The 20,647-nt window shown below is 35.5% G+C and overlaps 1 protein-coding gene across 1 annotated transcript; it reads right to left on the reverse strand.

Moving 5' to 3' along the window:
* Positions 1–10,047: 10,047 nt before the first annotated feature.
* LOC129322491 (uncharacterized) lies at positions 10,048–19,113 on the reverse strand. The gene is made up of 3 exons (XM_054968801.1): positions 18,835–19,113; positions 11,768–11,873; positions 10,048–10,571 (listed from the first exon to the last, which is right to left on the reverse strand). The coding sequence occupies exons 1-3, from the start codon at positions 19,111–19,113 to the stop codon at positions 10,048–10,050; spliced, it is 909 nt and encodes a 302-aa protein (XP_054824776.1).
* Positions 19,114–20,647: the final 1,534 nt, after the last annotated feature.

Consider the following 20,647-nt stretch of genomic DNA (forward strand, 5'->3'; position numbering starts at 1 on the left):
TATTTTTTTATTTTTATTGATGTAAATATGAAATTTATGTGTTATGTCATGAAAAATGTGATTAGGTGCTCCACATAAACTATAGTTAGGGTTCTTATTTTGTTATATACTTTGTCTATTGGCTAGAAGGAGCAAAGCTCTTGGTTATTGTGATTTTTTTTATTGAACATTTTGTTGTAAACTTTTCGGGATGGTCCTATTTACAAGGGATGTTCTGCCAAAATTTCTACAAGAATAGGGAAGTTTCTATGAAAATGATCACACATGTTATAATATAATATAAAAATAATTATGTTTTAGTAATAGGAAGATTTTTTTTAGGGTTTAGGGGATGTGTGATATAGTTCACATTCCATGTCGGTCACTTTCATTTTTCGAGACGTAAGAGTCAGTCTCTAATATAAAGGGCTTCTGAAAATTTGGTAGAGATAAAACTAGGGCTGTAGATAAAGCTTTCTTTAAGGCATCAAAAGCTGTTTGGCCTTCGGTGGTTCAATTAAGTGCATCATGCTGCAGTAATTGAGTAAGTGGACTTGTGATTTGGGCATAATGGTGAATAAAACATTGATATACCTTGTGAGGCCCAGAAATGCTCTCAATTGTGATACCATTTTGGGTTTTGGCCATTTAGTAACTGTCATAACCCTAAAAAAAAAAGAAAAATTATAATTTATGATAAGATATTTCAAGAATAGTTTATAATTTTTTTTTAGATTAGATATATTAAGAGGAAATATTGGTTAGGTGAAAGTTATGCTAACAATTCATTTGTCAAGTGCTGGGCTCGAATTTTGGCAGTGTAGTAAGAAGTTTTATTTATTTTATTTTTTCCAGTTTCAGCCTTATTAAATTACCATTCTGTCCTTAAAAAAACATCAGAGATAAAATCAAAAGCTCAACAGGGCCATACGCTGGCTCTGTTTTCACTCCTCTCCTTCCTTATTCTCGATTGTTCCAGAACCCGAGCAAGAATGAGAGGTCTTGCTTTTCAATTTTCATTATCACCTCCCTCCTTCCTTTACTGTCATCAATGGGTGTGGGCCGAGATCTACCACTGCTGTAATGATTCTGTAGATATTCTTCTTTCTCTTCCCTTGGGTCGCTGTCGACTTGCTTTGTTCCCTTGATTTGCATTGTTGCCATGCTCGTGTGTCCATGGGAAGCATTGATCTTCTTCCTTCATTCCTTAATTTCTTCGTTGGTGAGTTGAACCTCACCTCTCTTCCTCTCTGCATCAGTTACGTTTGAGTGTCTAGGTGGTTAAAGATTTTGTGAAACGGAAAAATAAAAGAGTAGAAACGAAAGTCACATAATGGAGCACAATAAACTCTTTGTAACCTCCCCTTAATTCCTGTAACCTCCTTTTTATTTTGTAAGATTTAGTTTTATGATCCCAGAACTATAAATAGGGCCTTTGTGGCTGTGTAAGGCAGCTCAGTTTTTTTGAAAGAATAAGAATTACTTGTTTTCATTCAATTTCTATGCCATTTTGGTATCAAAGCAAGTCCAGAGAGCGAGAGAGTGAGTTACAGTTGAGAAAGTATGCCGGAGAAGAGAGAGATTCAGTGGAGGAGTCCCTGACGTCTTTGTGTTTTGCAATCCAGCCATTTTCTCAAAAAACTGATATCACCATCATGGTCAGGAGGTCTGAAAATGTGGAATAGGAGGTTCCCTGTTGCCGGAAAACATCACCTGCACCGTTACGGGCCACCGCCTGAATGGCACGCGCCTCACCGCCGGTGCACACGCCGTCATGCGCCAATTGCAGGAAGAAGACGATGACGTCATATGCCATGTCATCTCTCTGACTGGTCAAACGCCAGGTCATCCAATCATTCTCTGCCATGTGTCAAATTCGCCACGTCACTATACCCAGTCAGCCATATTTCCATAAATTACATTTTTTCTCTAAATCTTTCGGTAATTCCATATTGTCCCTCAGTTTTATGAAATTTCATATTGACCCTAATATTTTATGAAATTCTATTTTAACCCCTAAACTTTGCTAAAATTACACTTTTTAACCCTTTATTTTACCTGAATTCCATTTTGACCCCTATATTTTCCATAAATTGCAGTTTGACCCCTTCATTCTGCCAGAATCTCCATTTTACCCCTAGACTGTCTAAAATTCACATTTTGCCCCTAGCCTTTCCAAAGATCCCATTATACCCCTATATCCTTTCAACGTTTCCATCTACACCCCAATCTTTCCTATATTCCTAGCCTTGACACCTATCCAAAATGCCTCCAAGACGTAGACATGTGCACGAGGTTGATATGGAAGAGATGAGACGTAGGATATGAGAGTTGGAAGCCATTGTGGAATTGCAGCAAACTCTGTTAAACAACAATAGAGAAAGCTTAAAGGGAGATTGGGAAGCAGTAGTTCGTCATCCAACGACAACCGTCGCCGTCCACGATAACAACAATTCCGCCCTAATGACATCAAGGTTGACATTCCTGAATTTGAGGGAAGACTCAGCTAGACGAGTTTATAGATTGGCTGCAAACTGTTGAACGAGTATTTGAATACAAGATGATTCCACATGCGCAGAAAGTCAAAATTATTTCCCTCAAACTCAAGAAACATGCTTCTATTTGGTGGGAAAACCTTAGACGGAAGCGGGAACATGAGGGAAAGCGCAAGATTGAGACCTGGGAGAAAATGAAATGCTAGCTCACCAGGAAATTTCTGCTAGATCATTACCACCATGATAATTTTATCCATCTACAAAATCTTCGATAGAGATCTTTATCTGTAGAAGAATATATTAGGAGTTTGAACAACTCATGATGAAGTCTGACATTCAAGAGAAGGAGGAGCAAACAATAGCCTGGTACCTTACAGGCTTAAACATAGATATCAGTCGTCTAGTCCAGCTTTAGCAATATTAGACCTTGGATGATGTCATCCATTTAGCCATGCATGTTGAGAAGCAAATGCCTAAGAGATCCACTTTCTAACCTTCGTCCTCTAAAGGTTATCCAGAAGGCCGTAAGGCGAAATTTCAGTAGATCAACTCCTCAAGCAAGCCACAACCTACTGTTATGCATAAACCACCATCCAATGCTACCAAGGAATCTGGTTCTAAAGTAGTCAAATGCTTTAAATGCCAATGATTTGGCCACATTACTGTAGACTATCCTACTCAAAGGGTTATCACCATTCAGGAAGGATCAGGGTATGAAGCACTTGAAGAAGATGAGGAGGATGCTGAGTTCTACGGTATTGATCTCGTATATGATGAGGAGGTCACACATGCTGATCAAGGAGAAGCATTGGTTCTTAGATGAAGTCTGCATACAACAGTAGTCAAAGAAGAACCTTGGCTACGACACAACATTTTTTACACTTGTTGCATGGCCCAAGGAAAAGTTTGTAATGTCATCATTGATAGTAGAAGCTGTAAAAATGTAGTATTTGACTACATGGTGGAGAAATTGAAGTTGCCAACACAAGATCATCCACAACCTTACAAGCTTCACTGGCTCAACAAAAAGGGTAAAAGTTTCTAAACAATGCCTTGTGAACTTTTCTATTGGGAATCGATATTGTGGTGAAGTTTTATGTGATGTTGTTCCCATGGACGCATGCCACCTTTTCTTAGGGAGGCCATGGCAATATGACCGACATGCTATACACAACGGGCGAGCGAACACCTATTCTTTTATGAAAGATGGTGTCAAGTTCACACTAGCGCTTCTACCACCCAGTGAGATTAACCAATCTTCAAGAGAATCTAGTGTCTCTAAGCCGTTAGTGTCTTTGATGACTAAGGAGGAATTTAAGGTGTCGAAATTCGAAGCCCAAATGATGAGCTTTATTCTGGTGCTTGAGGTGAATGATGAGACGGCTAATCCACCTGGGGTCATTTCGCTATTGTTAGAATTTTCAGATGTAATATCTGATGAGATACCACCTGGGTTGCCTCCCATGCGAGACATATAGCACACCATTGACTTTGTTCCAGGAGCATTTATTCCTAACAAGCTTGCTTACAGGATAAGTCCCCAGTAACATGCTAAAGTCTAACGGTAAGTTGAAAGTTGTTAAAGAAAGGGTTGGTTCGAGAAAGTATCAGCCCTTATGCTGTACTTGTTCTTTTAGTACCTAAGAAGGATGGAAGTTGGAGAATGTGCATTGATTGTTGAGCCGTCAACAAGATCACTATTAAGTCTCAGTTTTCGATACCTCAGCTTGATGATATGCTAGACCAGTTGCATGGTGTCACTACTTTCTCCAAAATTGACCTTCGTAGTGGGTACCATCAAATCAGAATTCGGCTAGGAATGAGTGGAAGACCGCGTTCAAGACCAGAAATGGCTTATATGAGTGGAATGTGATGCCTTTTAGGTTAACAAATGTCCCTAGCACATTTATGCGCCTGATGAATCAGGTATTGAGACCCTTCATTGGTAAATTTATTGCTGCGTACTTTAACGATATTCTTATTTATATTAAGAATCAAGAAGAGGATTTAGATCACTTGCAGCAAGTTTTGCAAGCCTTGCGTGAACAGAAGCTTTATGCAAATATCAAGAAGTACACCTTCCTTTCCAACGAAGTTGTGTTTTTAGGTTACATCATTACCGCAGAGGGTGTTCGCGTTGATCCAAGCAAAGTTGCAACTATTGACAGCTAGCTAATTCTAAAATCTATCCAGGAGGTTCAAAGCTTTCATGAATTAACATCTTTCTATAGGAGGTTCATCCAGAATTTTAGCTCAATTGTTGCACCACTTACAGATTGCAGCAAAGGAGAGAAGTTTCAGTGGACAGAGCAAGCTCAAAAAAGCTTTGAGGAGCTTAAGAAGAAGTTGACTGAAGCTCCAGTTCTAGTTCTTCCTAACTTTGACTAAGTGTTTGAAGTTAGTTGTGATGCTTCTAACACTGGCATTGGTGCTATCTTAAGCCAGGAGGGCCATCCCATTGCCTTTTTTTAGTGAGAAGCTCAATGATGCCAAGCTTAGATATTCTACCTATGACAAGGAATTCTATGCCATTGTTCGAGCTCTCTAACATTGGAGTCATTATCTCTTGAATAAAGATTTATACTTTTTTTTTATCATGAGGCTCTCAAGTATTTGAATTCCCAGCAAAAGATTAGTCGCAGACATGCTCGTTAGAGTGAACTCTTATAGTCTTATTCATTCCTTATTAAACATAAGGCTGGAACTCTGAACTCCATAGCTGATGCCCTTAGTCGTTGCCATGTGCTACTTACAACACTACAAACCAAGGTTGTTGGATTTAACCTTGTCAAAGAGTTGTATCAGGATGATCCTAATTTTCAAGGAGTGTGGGAAGCAATTGTAAATTAACCTTTCCACTAGTTCTAAAGATACGATGGGTTTTTATTTCGAGGTAAAACCCTCTGTATTCTACAAGGTTCATTGAGAGAAGCCATAATTTGGGAAGCACATGATGGTGGATTAGCTGGGCATTTTGGACGAGACAAAATAGTTGACCTCATGAAGGAGAACTTTTACTAGCCTCGACTTGAATGGGATGTCAATAGGCATATACAAAGGTGCAGAATTTATCACTTGGCTAAATCCAAGGGTTAGAATTCGAGATTATACATGCCTTTGACAATTTTAGAAGCACCTTGGGAAGATATAACTATAGATTTTATTCTGGGTTTACCATGAACTCAGAGGCAAAAAGATTCTGTCATGATGGTTGTGGATCGTTTCTAAAAAATGGCCCATTTCGTTCCATACCAGAAGACTAATGATGATATTCAAGTAGCAGACTTATACTTTAAGGAGGTTATGCGTCTTCATGGCATTCCCAAGACTATCACTTCTGACCATGATGTGAAGTTTATCGGCCACTTTTGGTGGATGCTATGGAAGAAGATGGTAACTAAGCTCCAGTTTAGCAGCGCTAGTCATACCCAGACAGATGGTTAAACTGAAGCTATGAACATGATTCTTAGTAATCTTCTTCGTAGTTTCATGGGAAAGAATTTGAAGCAGTGGGATCTCATTCTTGCTCAAGTTGAGTTTGCTTATAATAACTCTATCAACCAAGTAACTGGGAAGTGTCCGTTTGAAGTTGTTTATGGCACTCGTCCCCTTAGTCTACTAGACTTAACCCCTTTACTTGATAAGCAGTAATATAGTTCTGACGCTGGCCAAAGGGCTAAGAAAATCAAGAAGTTACATGAACAAGTTCGTACATGAATACAGAAGCAGAACTTGAGATAGAAGACTCAACGGGACAAGCATCGGAAGTATCAAACTTTTAACGTGGGTAATTTGGTTTGGATACATTTACGAAAGGAATGATTTCCTAAACAACTAAATGCTAAGCTGTCCCCGAGAGCTGATGGTCCGTTCAAGATAGTGCAAAAGATCAACAACAATGCTTATGGGTGGAATTACTTGGTTCTTATGGTGTATTTGCCACCTTCAATATCACTGATCTATCTCCGTATGTTGATGAAGATGATGAATTTGACTTGAGAGCGAGTTCTGCCCAACCCGAGAAGGATGAAATGGAAAAATAAAAGAGTAGAAATGGAAGTTACATAATGGAGCACAATAAACTCTTTATAACCTCCCCTTAATTCTTGTAACCTCCCTTTTATTTTGTAAGCTTCAGTTTCATGATCCTAAAACTATAAATAGGGCCCTTGTGGCTGTGTAAGGTAGCTCAGTTTTTTTGAAAGAATAAGAATTGCTTGTTTTCATTCAGTTTCTATGCCATTTTGACTTTTCTTCCCTTTTTAGCTATCATAAATGAATGTGTTGAGAGCAAGTTTTGAGCAAACTAAAGATTGAAGCTTAAGAGGATGTTTCTATATATGGCTACTGCTACTTGCTTTATAATGTATTGCAAACTTGTACTCATATTTAATATAAGAAGCTGTACATATACACGTAAATTACTCGCTAGCTCACTTGCAAATTTTAGCTTCTTTTTCGAAGCTAGAAATATAAATGCATTGATTGACTATTTTAGTTAAGTAGATAGAATAAAGAAGCAAGGGTTGTGCTTGGGTGATGTAATAAAAGTAAGGAATTAACATATTATTTGCTTGAAAATATTAGATTTATGTTATCTCTCCTTGTGATAAGATAAGGAAGATGGAGACAAAATTCTATTTTGCTATTGCTTTAGGAAAAATGTTAAGAAAAATTCATTGAGGAAATTTTGCAGGACTGTGTTGATGAATGGAGAAGTATGATTGGTAGTTTATGGATTAAGTTGTTGCTTTATAGGTTACATTTTGAATGCACATAAAATGTTTGGTAAAAGTTTTGATAGAAGTTTTAGTGTAAATTTATTGGATTTACATTTTTAAATAGGAAGTGAAGATGTTTCTTTATAACTCTAAAGAACTATGGTCAAGAGTTAAACTGAAAGGGGGGGATCTAGTTGGATATGTTAAAAGAGTTGAAAATATAATTTTAGGTATGGTTATTGTGTTGGTCACAAAAGTATTTATATAAATTATAGTAGGGATTGGAGAAAGTAATATATAAATTATGTAGACTTGAGAGCTTAGTTGATTACAGTATTGTTAATATTGAAAAGAGTTTATTACACTTGAATGAGGGTCATCAAATTGTCTTTTTTATTTTACATAGGGTGTTTAGAGCTTAGAAGAATTGATTGAAGTCTTAAAGAGTAAATTTTATACTTGAGAACATTATAGGTAAGTGGATAACATCTCAATCAATTTCTATATTAGCAAATCTTCTTTTATCAAAATATTGTTTTCAACTATTTGCAATGATTAATATATATATTTTTTCTTGCATTAGCTATTTTTATTAATTAAATTGTTTTATTTCTTGAAATCATGGTATATAATTGAAAGATTGATGAAAATGCTTTTACATATTCTAGTACTCATTTGTTTGATAGAGATAATCACGGAAATTGGTGAAAGAGTTTGAGATATTAGTTATGAATTTTCATATTTAAAAAGACTGATTATTTTAATTGGCTCATGCGAGTTTGATACTGATAAGAGGAACTTATATTTTGAAAAACAACTATTTTCTTGCATGTTTGAAAATGGTTTTTCGAAGGGACTATATGCAGAATATTGGTTGCTAACGATAGCTCCATTAGCTCTTAGTACGCCATGGTCAATGACTAGCTAGTTTGATTTTCGTGAGCTATGCTTTCACTTTTATTATTCATGGGTTTAACACTTGCGTTTGTTTCATAGCTCAGGCTGTGTTTGGTTACTTACCCTCGTGGATTGTGTGGCCACATTTGTTTCGTAACTCAAGCTGCGTTTGGTTACTTACCCTCATGGACTGTGTGTCCACGTTTGTTTCGTGGCTTGGGCTACGTTTTGTTACTTACCCTTGTGACTATGTGTCCGCATTTGTTACTCATTTTGCAAAGTCCTCAGATTTAATTGATTTGTGAATACATGTACATGCTTTATTGATTTTAAAAATAGTGAATGTTACTACTTTTATTTACTTAATTTATTTTATTTTATTGTACAAGATCAAATGTTAAGTTTTGCTATTGTAAATTTACTGGTTTGGTATATTTGAAGTTATATAGAATCTCTTAATCTCCAAATTAAGTTTTTTTTTTTATTTTGTTGATATTCTCTTTTAATGGTGTGCTAATTTTCTTGATGAATTTGTTATCTGGAATCTTTCAAATTTTATTGTTGGGATGTGATTCATTGGAAAATATTTTTGGTCTCAAATAGTATAGATGGCTTTGGACTTCCAAATGATCATTGAGGGGTGTACTTCTAAACTGGAGTTGAAGCTTTATCTTGGTTAAATTTCTAATTATTATAGAACTTTGAATTTATATGTCATACTTTGTATTTTGTAAATTTTCTCCTAGACGCTCCACATAAACTATAGTTAGGATCCTCATTTAAATTTCCTATATTGATTTTATGATAGGAGTAGAGCTCCTATTATTATCTTGTGCTGAAAAATGTTGTTGTAGAATTGTTAGTGCATCCTATTTTAGAGGAGTTTATGTGAAAATTGCTAAGAAAGTTCATGATTTTGTGTTAATTATGCGTGTATTGAAAGAAATCTATTTTGTGTAATAAATGGGTTGTGGTTAAAATTAAACATTTTCTATAATATGAAGGCTCTAGGGATGTGAATTTATACATATTCTGTGCCAGTCACACCTTAAAGTTTGAGGTGTGACAGTAACAGCTTTAATCTTTCAACCATCTACCTCAACACCTTAGGTCAAAACAAAATGACCCAGATATTCAATCTTGGATTGTCCAAAAATACACTTTGAAAGCTGAGCAAAGAGTTTGTGCTTGATAAGCAACGACAAAGTCAGTTCAAGGTGTTCCATGTGTAAATCCCAAGACCCACTATAAATGAGAATATCATTAAAGAAAACTAAGATGAATTTTCTTAAGAATGGCCAAAATATATCAATCATGAGTGCCTGAAAAGTTGCCGGTGCATTTGTTAAACCAAATGGTGTAACGATCCATTCATAGTGACCATGATGCGTACGGAACGCCGTTTTAAAATGATCTGAAGGTTTAACCAGAATTTGATGATAACCCGAGCGAAGGTCGAGCTTAGAAATGTATTTGGAACTATGTAATTCATCTAACAATTAATCTACAGTAGGTATTGGGTATGCATCTTCAATAGTAACTGCATTAAAAGCTCGATAATCTATACAAAATCACCAAGTTCAATCTTTCTTCTTAACCAAGATAACAGGGGTAGAAAAAAGGCTTTGACTTGGTTGAATCAACCTATCACGCATCATCGCTTCAATTTGGCATTCTATTTCAGACTTTTAAACAACTGGATATCTGTATGGTCTGACTTTCACAGGTGGAGTGTTCTGAATGAGAGGTATCTGATGATCATGAGCTCTAAAAGGTGGTAATCCGTGAGAAACCTGAAAGAGTGTTGAATCGCTGTAGCAAAGCTCGCGATCATGTGGCAATTCAATCGAAAGTTCCATTGGATATGATGTTGGCATATCGAGTTGGACAGTAGTGGTGAGCATGAAAAACTCAACAATTGCACTTGTAGAAGACATTCGATGTAAATGTTGTAACTAAACTGGTTGAGGTGAGGGCAAATGATACCCCTGTGATACCATGAAGCTATCATTAATTAGACATTTTAGAGTATCTGTGTGATAATTTGCAATGCGGTTGCCCAAAGTGGCTAACCAGCTCGAGCCAATAACCAAATCGGATCCTGTAATAGATAGTACGTAGGCCCCTAGATCTAAGGGCTGGCCCTGTATAGAAACTGAAATGTGACTATCATACCCTTCCCCAGTCATGTGGAACCCATCACCAATTGGAACATGAAGTGGACGTTGAAGTTGCTCAACAGGCAATTTTAAGCATTGTACTATGCAAGGATGAATGAAATTATCCGAGGCTCCTCCATCTAATAAGATTTGCACTATCATGTCAGTAATGGCGCCTGAGAAACGTATAGTGCAACGGCTGCCATTGCCCTGAAAAGTCTGAAGGGATAGATGGTGTAAAGTGTCTGTGTCAGCCTCCTCTGTGATAGGTGTGTCAGCGTCATTTGGTAAATCCGTTTTAAGTTCTATATCATCAGCACCTGTAATCAACATCAACAATTGCTTATTAGGAAATTTATGGTTCCACGTAAATTTTTCATCACAATTATAATAAAGTGTGAACACGGTATTTTATTCAAATATTTTTTAAATTTAATAAAAATAATAATAAATAATCTAAAAATATATAAAAGTAAAAAAATAAAATTTAATTCTTTTTATGATTATATTTTTAAAAAAATATAATTAAGAGGGTTTAATTTTTATTTTATCCTAGATAATTTTTTGTTGATTAAGACTTTATTTCTTTTAGTTCATTAAAATAACCAAAAAATATAAAAATATAAAAATATAATTTAATTATTATTTAGGATTATATTTTCAAAAAATAATAATAATTTAAAAAAATAAAAAAAGGTCAAATCTTGAAAAATCTCTCCCAAATTATCTCAACCATTCAAAATATTAGGAGTTAACTTTTAAGAGTTAACTTTTCTCCCCTTAAATCTTATTTTTCATTTTAATATGTGTGTGTTTGTGTGAATCTAATTAAAAAAAAAAAAACATTAGAAGCAATAGGCGTGTGTGTGTGTGTGTGTGTGTGTGTGTGTGTGTGTGTGTGTGTAATAGGCTTGATGAAATGCTGATATCAGCATTTCATCACAGCCTTAAGAGGCTTCTTGCAAACACGACCAGAGAGGTCATGAAACAGAGAAAGAAAAAAAACAAAGAGAAAAGAGTAGCATGCACACACAAAACACACGTAGAAAAGAAAGCCAGAAATGCAACAAAAAAAAAAAAGGGAAAAGCTTTTGGAGAGTAGAAAGCAGGCTCATGTACAGAGAAAGAAATACAGAAGACGTGCACGACAGAAAACAAAAGTGAAAGAATGCCAGAGGCACACAGAGAGAATGCCAGATGAAATGCAGAGAGAGATGCATATGAAGAAAGCAAGCAGAGAAATGCCAGTCACAAGACTTTTGGCCAGACCAGAAAACTCAGAAGAAGGAGAGAAAAATTGAGGAAGGGGAGCACGAGAAATAGAGCACAAAAGAGTGGGGAGATGGATGAAAAAAAAGATGAGAAAAACAGAGCACAAAGGAATGGACAAGAGAAGAACGAGAGCGAGACAGAAAAGAGGTTGGAGAAGAAAAACAAAACACGAAGGAGATGCAGAAGGGAGAGGAGAACGTGAGAGGATTTCTAGAGGGAGAGATCGAGAGTAGGAGAGAGAGACAGAGAGGGAGAGTGAGAGATGCACGAGCACAGAGACGGAGAGTGTGAGGAGGAGCAGGGAGCACAGATGAGAGGGAGAGAGGACCATAAAACAGAGAGAAGAGAAACTGAAAAAAAGAGAGCCAGAGATGTAGAACAGAGAGGAGAACGTGAGAAGAGAAGAGAGACGGTGAAGTAGGACAGGAAAGGAGGATTAGAATCAGCAAGAGAGAGAGGAAATAACATAGGAAAAAAGAGGTCGAGAGACGAGAAGAGAGATGAGAACCTGAGAGGATTTTCTAGAGGGCAAGGCAGAGACTAAGAACGAACAAAAAACAAGGTTAGAGTGACAGTGATGAGAGATATCCAAAAGGAAAGAGAAAATGGAGGAAAATGAAGTCTACCATGCCATGGTAGTGAAGGACGGGAATAGAAAGTTGAAGCAGAACATAGATTAAGGAGGACTGTGAGCACACATTCAAGGTTGAACCTATGCAAGAGGGTGCTTGGGACTTGTAGCGTGAGGTGCAAAGGTGATCTAGTTTGAGATAAGAGGGGACCAAAACAAAAGAGATGAACGTAGAAGGAAAGGAGAGAGGACTGAGAGCTTGGAGGAAGAGCTGATCAAAAACATCATCCTGTTAAAGGTTGTAGGTAAAGGTTATGGCTCGAATAATATTGTTCTCCTTTTCTCTTTTCTTTCCAAGATTTTATAGCGGACATAAGTTTGCATAAGTCCTTGACTGGCTATTTATAAAATATCCTATATAATCTTGCACCTCTTAATAGTTCAAAGGTATAGTTCTATTTAAATTTTGAGATTCTTGACACTTAGGAATTAATTACTAAGTTTTCTTACTAATTTCAAAAATTTGACAAGTTCTTCATCTTGTGATCTTTGTGTTTGCAAAATGGACTTGTGATGGTTTGTATTATAAGATATCCAACGTGTCTAATCTAGGTACATTTAGTTTTGCATGGTTGATTCTCAAATTGCGTTTCAAGCTTTTTAATTACCTTGTTTTAGAAGAAAGCAACATGTGGTAGCATGGTTTGATCTTTATATTAATCTTTGTTCATTTGTGGTAGTTTATTGATGCATATCGGTAATCGTGGCTCATAATACATATACCTTATGGTGCTTTATATTTTCATATGTTGTCATGATTTCCTTATAAGAGGCTTAAGTATAAAATGAAAAATATATATATATATATATATATATATTTATGGTTTATTTGTAATGTGAAATTTCAAGAGTCTTCGCAATCATTTAAATTTAAAATGATCTCATACTGTGTAAATCAATAAGATTTCGCAGGTATGAGGATCGATCTTGTATGTATTTATATGGGTTTCAAAGGCTTGTTGTTAAAATTAATTCTCTTTTTATAATAAATATTTAATTCTCATATGAGATTTCAAGAATCTTTGTAGATACTTAAATTAATCACATCATCGTGTGGGATAATATATCATTACAAATATCATGATTATCAATTTATATGGTAAATAACTAAATGAATTCTTGTAAATAAAATAATAATTTTTTTGTAATATTAATTAATTAAATTAATAAATTTAAATTATAATTATATTACATAATTAATCTTTTAGTCATGTGAGATTTTTGAATTTTTATAGACTTTTAAGATAATCATATTATCGTATGAATCAATAAAACTCTACAGATATAACGATTAAGTTTCTTTTCTAAAAAATATAAATATAAATTTTTTATTAAATAATTAAATTAAAAATGTATTCAAATAAATTTAGTTTTTTTATCGTGTGAGATTTTGAAATCTCCACAAATATTTGGAATAATCTCCTATCGTGTAAATCAATAAAGTTTTGCAAATATGAGAATGAGACTTGTGTATTCATATAAGTTCCAAAGGCCCATTAGCATATGGAGGAAAGGAAATTTTGTTGGCATAAATGAGATAGCCTTGTAATCACTTAAGAGAATGCGCTAAATTATAATATTTTTAATACCTAAAACCTTTTATAGGGATTGGCGCAACATCTTGTGCTTTCCTTAGTATAAAGATTTAAGGTACAAGTAAGCACACTTGCTTATTTAACACTTATTTATAGGAAAACAATGGAAATGATATTTGAAATTCATCCAATTCGACCACAAATCCTACATCTCTAAGTGAGATTCAATTTTTTTTAATTTGTCCCCTACACCAACACAAAGTTGTAAATAAATTGATACTATACTTTACATCTTCCCATCTCGACCCCCTACTTAATTTCACAATAATCATCCACTAGAGCAAGGCCATATATGGCAAACAAATGCATTTGCATCCATGCATTTTCATATCACATGCCATGATAAAAAGACTTTGAAAATTTTGAAATATTGGATTTTTTGGGTCCTTTACATGAGGTTATGGTCCCCCACCTTACTTACCACAATACCAGTCATTTTCTCGTTCCTTGCCTATTGTCATTAACTCATCTATTCAAAGCACATCAACATTTCACAATATACTTTCATACCCTTGCTTTGACCATAAAAAATGATATGGTAGATGTGGATGCTAACATTCACTTAGGGTGCATAGTTTTTCTGATCAAGTTGTGAGGTTAAAAAAAATAAAGAGGGGGGATACAAAAATCGAGCCCAAATGTCACACTTATCAATAAGATCATTCACCATTGAAGAGAGGATTCAAAGATGTTGTTTCTAACATGTCTTATTTTGGTTACATAATGTTTGTAGGGTCAAACTATATAACTGGAAATGATCTTATTTAACTTTGTCAATGTTGTAATCATACTTTTTCATTTGACACTCCCGTTTGTTTGTTCTACCCCTTGACCATAAAATTTCTCTTATCCTATGCGTTACACCCTTAATGCTTGGTATTCCCAATGAAAAAATCACAATGGATATGGAAAAGATCAACTTGAAGAAAAATGCCCCTTATAATGTCCACCTTGACATTATCAAAATTCACCACACAATCACAACAAACAATCATAATTAGGAGCAAAGATTGCTCTTAAACTCACATTATCTATATAAGGGTTAAAACTAATAATTTTGGAAAATTTAGGATCCCATAAAAACCCTTCAAATTTATAGTTTAAACTCAAACTTAATGATTTACAAAGGTGTGGGAAGCATGGAAAGATTTTGAGAAGCAAAACACTTCAAAATAAGGCTAAAAATATCATTTTTGAGTATTTTGGTCCAGTTGTGAGTCGTGGTCCATGCACCACGGCATGTGACACAAAAGGTAAGTTTTTTTGTTGTATCATGCATCGCGGCACATGTGTCCATGACAGCAATGCTGTCATGATAACTTTTCTAGATGAACTTCAAATGCACGCGATTTTCGCATTTGATGTCTGATTAGAGTAATTCAAATGCCCACGTGAAACTTATTCAATAAGCTAACTAATGGTATAAGTTTCGTTATGATCCAATATCGTATGAGAATTTTAGACATTCGGATGCAAAAGTTAGTTTTTAAAGTGATTTTCAACCATCCAAGTACCAAAAACTCATAACTTATACCATTAACCCACTGTGAGGCTTGAACTAAGTCTAATGGACCAAAATACACTTAAGTGAGCATTCAAACATACAAAAACCTGCCAAGTACAAAATTTGGCCACCAATAGCCATCTCACCCAATATGGCTAAAATACCAAATCAATACTATATATACTATTTGGCCTCTATTGTCACATAATACACTACAAATACATTATCATCACATAGATGAAACATTCCTTGCACTTGTAATAGTATTCTAGCCCATCACCACAAAAATTGTCACATTTAGTCGCATATCTCCGCTTGACCATACATAAATCACTTTCTAAACCAATATAATGAATATTACTACTTTCTTCAAAAACTAGACATTTTACAAATCAATACTCCACTTATTTTTTAAAATAGTTAACTTTTACAAAATTCATACATATATACATAACAAATCATGCAAGAACAACTTGAGAATAACTTATACAAGGTAATAAATAATGCAAATTATCTAGTTACCTCAACCCTTTTGTTACTAAAAGGATTACCTGTGGTACTAAATCTCTTCTTGTGTCAAGGTAAGTCTTCCCATTCCACAATCTACATAAAAAGTACTATATATTAATTTTCAATTAACACAAGCACTATTAGCTACCAATAACCTCCGAATTCTCCCACTTCTCACTCATATTCTCAACAAAGAGGCTTGTTAAGATTAAAATTTGTTCACATAATCCCTTCAAGCCTCCTTCTAACTCTATTACAACATAAAATTTAATATCTCAACTTATCACACTTCAAAACCCCATGATCAAATTAGGGCTTGATCCAACTTTCACCAAACAACAAAGCAACAACATATTGCCACATATCTAAGATTAATAAACCTAAATCAAACCTTTAGAGTCAATATAAACCTTTAAAACATAGACTCATAGCTTAAGTCAATCAAAGCAAATTCTCCCACTTTCAAATCCCATGGAAAATGAGATGAAAAGGTTAAGGGGAAGGGTAGGAAACTTACTCAAGAGTTTGAAAGCTCAATTTATCTTTAAAATCTTCTCAATGGTGCCCTAGTAGTGCCCAAAACTTGCCCCTTCGTGTTTCAGGTTTTCCACCACAAAAACTGTCATTTTTTGATCATTTTTAAAATTTTAAGTTGCCTGCTATGCCGTGCGTCGTAGCACACGCCACACAAGCTGTAGCTCATGACGCAGCAAGCAACAAGTTGGTTTTGCTCCCCCAATGCCTCCCAACTGATTAGACTTTCATCCTAACTTAATTTAGAGCCAAACATGACCCAAAAATCCAATTAGCAACCCAAAAACATATTTAAATTAATTAATCATATTTTCAACTAATTTATCCATTAATTAGTCAATTTTTCTAGATTTAAAGTTTTTAAATGTTACAGTTCTCCCCTCCGTTAAAGGAGTTTTGCCCCCAAAATTCAACAACAACCACAACACTTACCTAGGGAAACAGATAAGGATATTACTGCTTCATTTTGTCCTCTGTCTCCCAAGCAGCATCGCTAAGAGCCATTCCTTCCCACACGACCTTAACCAGTCGAATAGTCTTGTTCCGCAATTGCTTATCTTTAACATCTACTATTCATTTTGGCTCTGCTCAATAAGTCATATTCTCTTGTAGCTCTACCTCTTCAGGTTCAATCACAAAGATGGATTAGGTTAATATTTCTTCAGTTGAGAAACATGAAAAACATCATGAATCCTAGATAATTATGGTGGCAAGGTGATTTGATAGGCAACTAGCCCAACTTTCCTGAGGATCTCAAATAGACCCATGCATCAAGGATATAATTTCTTTGCTCTGATTGACCTCTCGATTCCTATCACAGGCGAAAACTCTTAGAAAAACATGGTCACCAACCATAAACTCCAACAGCCTTCGCTTTTTATCTGTATAACTCTTCTGCCTACTTTGAGCCGTTAAAAGTTTTTGCCTTATCATTTGAATCTTTTATGTTGTTTGATCCATAATATCCAAACCAATAATGCTTCTCTCACTCAATTCAACCCAACAAAGAGGAGATCAACATTTCCTTCCATATAATGCCTTATAAGGAGCCATCCTTATACTAGAGTGGAAACTATTGTTGTAGGCAAACTCAGCTAAAGGAAGATGGCTATCCTAGTTGCCTCTCAATTCTAAGGCATAAGCTCTCAACATGTCCTATAGAGTTTGTATAGTCCTTTCTGTTTGTCCATTAGTTTGTGGATGATATGCTATGCTGAATCTTAGTTCAGTACCCATTACTCTTTGCAATGCTTTCTAAAAGTTTGAGGTGAACCTTAGATCACGATAAGAGACAATGTCTTTTGACACCCCATACAATCTCACAACTTCTCAAATGTATATCTCTGCCAACTTCTCCAATGAATCACTTATTCGCACTGCCAAGAAATGGGTTGACTTTGTCAATCTATCTACAATCACCCAGATAGAATTATGACTGAATTTGGTTCTTGCTAATCCTAAAATAAAATCTATAGATATACTATCCTACTTCCACTTCAGTATCTCTAGTGGTTGTAAAGTTCCTGTTGGTCTTTGATGCTTGATTTTAACCTTTTAACAAATTAAACATCGAAATACAAAATCTATAACATCCCTTTTCATTTCAGGCCACCGCTAATACAGCTTCATATCCTGGTACATCTTAGTTGCTCTAGGGTGAATTGTATATCTACTCTTATATGCCTCATTCAGAATTTTCTTTCTCAAATCCTCCTTATGTAGTATACAAACCCAATCTCAATATATAACATATCCATCATCACTGAAGTCAAAGTCTGTGGTTTGTTTTTCCTCCACTTCTTCTCAAATTTTCAACAAATACTCATCCTCAAGCTATGCTATCATTAACTCTCTCCAAAACTCATTGGTAATCTTTGTGGAATGTAAACTATATAAAGTTAATTCTGGTGAGTCATGCTGAATATCCAAGTAGGATTCCAACAATTTGTGCTCTTGCACCATTAGACAAGCGACATGCAATAACTTTTAACTTAAGGCATATCCAACCACATTTACTTTCCCCGAATGGTATTTAAATTCAAAGCTATAGTCTTTTAAGAACTTCATCCACCTTCTCTGCCTCATATTAAGTTCCTTCTAATCCACTAAATATTTCAGGCTCTTATGGTTACTGAAAATACTAAACACTGCTCCATATAAATAATGCTGTCAAATCTTTAGTGCAAACACAACTGCGACAAGCTCTAAGTCATGGGTCGGGTAGTTCTCTTCATACAGCCTGAGCTGTTAAACGTATAGGCCACTACCCGCTCATCTTGTATCAACACACATTCCAGACCCTTCAGAGATGCATCTATATACACTTCATATGTCAATAAAGGATTAGGAATAATTAACAATGGTACTGTAGTCAGTTTCTCTTTCAAATTTTAAAATGCAATCTCACACTTGTCATCCCAAATGAACGGCTGATCTTTTCGTGTCAACCTAGTCAATGATGAAGTTATCTAAGAGAAGCCCTGGATAAATCTACGATAATATCCAGCCAATCCCAAAAAACTCTATATTTCAGTCACAGAACTAGGTCTCTCCCATTTCAACATTGCATCTACTTTATGTGGATCCACCGTAATCTCTTTTGCTGACACAACATGTCTTAGAAATCGGACCTCTCGTAGCCAGAACACACAATTGCTAAGCTTGGTATAGAACTTATTGTCCTTTAAAATTTGTAGCACAATCCTCAAATGCTTCGCATGTTGCTCTTCATCTTCAGAATATATCAGAATGTCATCAATGAATACTATAACAAAATGATCCAGGTAAGGCCTAAATATACGGTTCATGTAATCCATGAAAACTGTAGGCACATTTGTTAACCCAAATGGCATTCCCAGGAACTCATAATGCCCATATCTGGTATGGAAAGCTGTATTAAGAACATCCTCCAAGCACACTCTCAATTGATGGTATCCTGACCGTAAGTCAATTTTTAAGAAAATCGAAGCTCCCACCAATTGATCTAACAAATCATCAATCCTTGGTAAAGGATATTTGTTCTTCACTATCACCTTATTCAACTGTCTATAATCAATACAGAGCCGTAAGTTACCATCCTTCTTCTTAACAAATAGTATAGGTGATTCCCAAGGTGACATACTGGGTCTAATAAAGCCCTTTTCAAGTAACTTCTCTATCTACTTCTTCAACTCAACTAACTCCATTGGTGACATCCGATAATGTGCTTTTGAGATTGGTTTTGTTCCTAATACTAGGTCTATGGTGAATTCCACTTTCCTTTTTAGAGGAAAACTGGACATATCATCCATAAATACCTCAGGGAATTCATTCACTACCCCAATCTTATCAATACTTCCATCGTAGACTCCATGCACTGAGAAGAAAGTCATATAAGCCATACACCCTTATTGCACCAGTTTCTCTGCTTGCACCATTGATAAGAACTTATACTCACTAGGAATATTAGCCGATGCAGTATGTACTAATAACAAAACTGTCTTTCTAGCATAGTTCAAAGTGGCATTATTTGCCATCAACTAATCCATACTGATAATCATGTCCAAACCCTTCATAGGAATTTAGATCAAATTGAGAGTGGTTGAATGATTTTCAAACCTTACTTCTATATTCAAACATGCTTTACTAGTCATATCAAATGACCCAAATGGCATAGACATTTTAATGACATAAGGCAATTCATGCAAAGGGAGTCCTAACCTCTTTACAAATTCATGTGAAATAAATAAATGTGTAGCACCAGAATCAAACAATGCTTCAATTTTCTGCTCGTAGATAGAAATAATACCTTTTATTAACATCGGCGATGCTCTTACTTCCTCTTGAGATAATGTGTAGACTCATCTTAGAATAGTAGTTCTCTGCTCTGCCATCTCCATTCTTCCCTTTGGGCATTGTCTTGCTAGATGGCCAGGTTTCCTATATTTAAAACATGCCTAGCACCTCCTAGGATGTGACTACCTATGCTTAGCACATGGTAGTGATTGAGTTGTACTTAAGGTCGGGGCAAGCATATTAGAAGGCTGTTAGGATGGTTGTGGAGTACTATAACTTCTAAATCCACCCCTCTGAAATGTTCCTTGAGTCTGTGATCCTCTAATAAAACTCTTCTTGCCTGATGCTGCATAACTACTCAAGTCATAACTCGTCTTCTTAGAGACTCCTCCAGAAGGGCCTAGGGAGGATGAAAACCTCCTATGACTATCCCTTCTCCTTTTTGCTTCTACTTCCCAACCCCTTCTTGCTGCAATTCAGAGCCAATTACACATATCAACATATGTGGTTACTCCTAGCAAAGCAATCTGCTATCTATATTTAGGCCTCATCTTTTTCAAAAGCCTCTTGGCCTTC

This window comes from Prosopis cineraria, unplaced genomic scaffold (genome assembly GCF_029017545.1).
Source record: "Prosopis cineraria cultivar Desert tree isolate PC_DT_omini unplaced genomic scaffold, ASM2901754v1 PC10, whole genome shotgun sequence".
NCBI lineage: Eukaryota > Viridiplantae > Streptophyta > Magnoliopsida > Fabales > Fabaceae > Prosopis > Prosopis cineraria.

Coding starts and splice junctions, on each gene's coding strand:
- LOC129322491 (XM_054968801.1), bottom strand. CDS start 19,113: ATGGATTACATGAACCGTATATTTAGGCCTTACCTGGATCATTTTGTT. Junction 11,874..18,834: donor AATGGGAGAGACCTAGTTCT/GTGACTGAAATA, acceptor TCTTTTTTTCAG/TTTCTCTTCTCTCTGTTTTA. Junction 10,572..11,767: donor ATCTCTCACTCTCCCTCTCT/GTCTCTCTCTCC, acceptor TGTTGATTACAG/GTGCTGATGATATAGAACTT.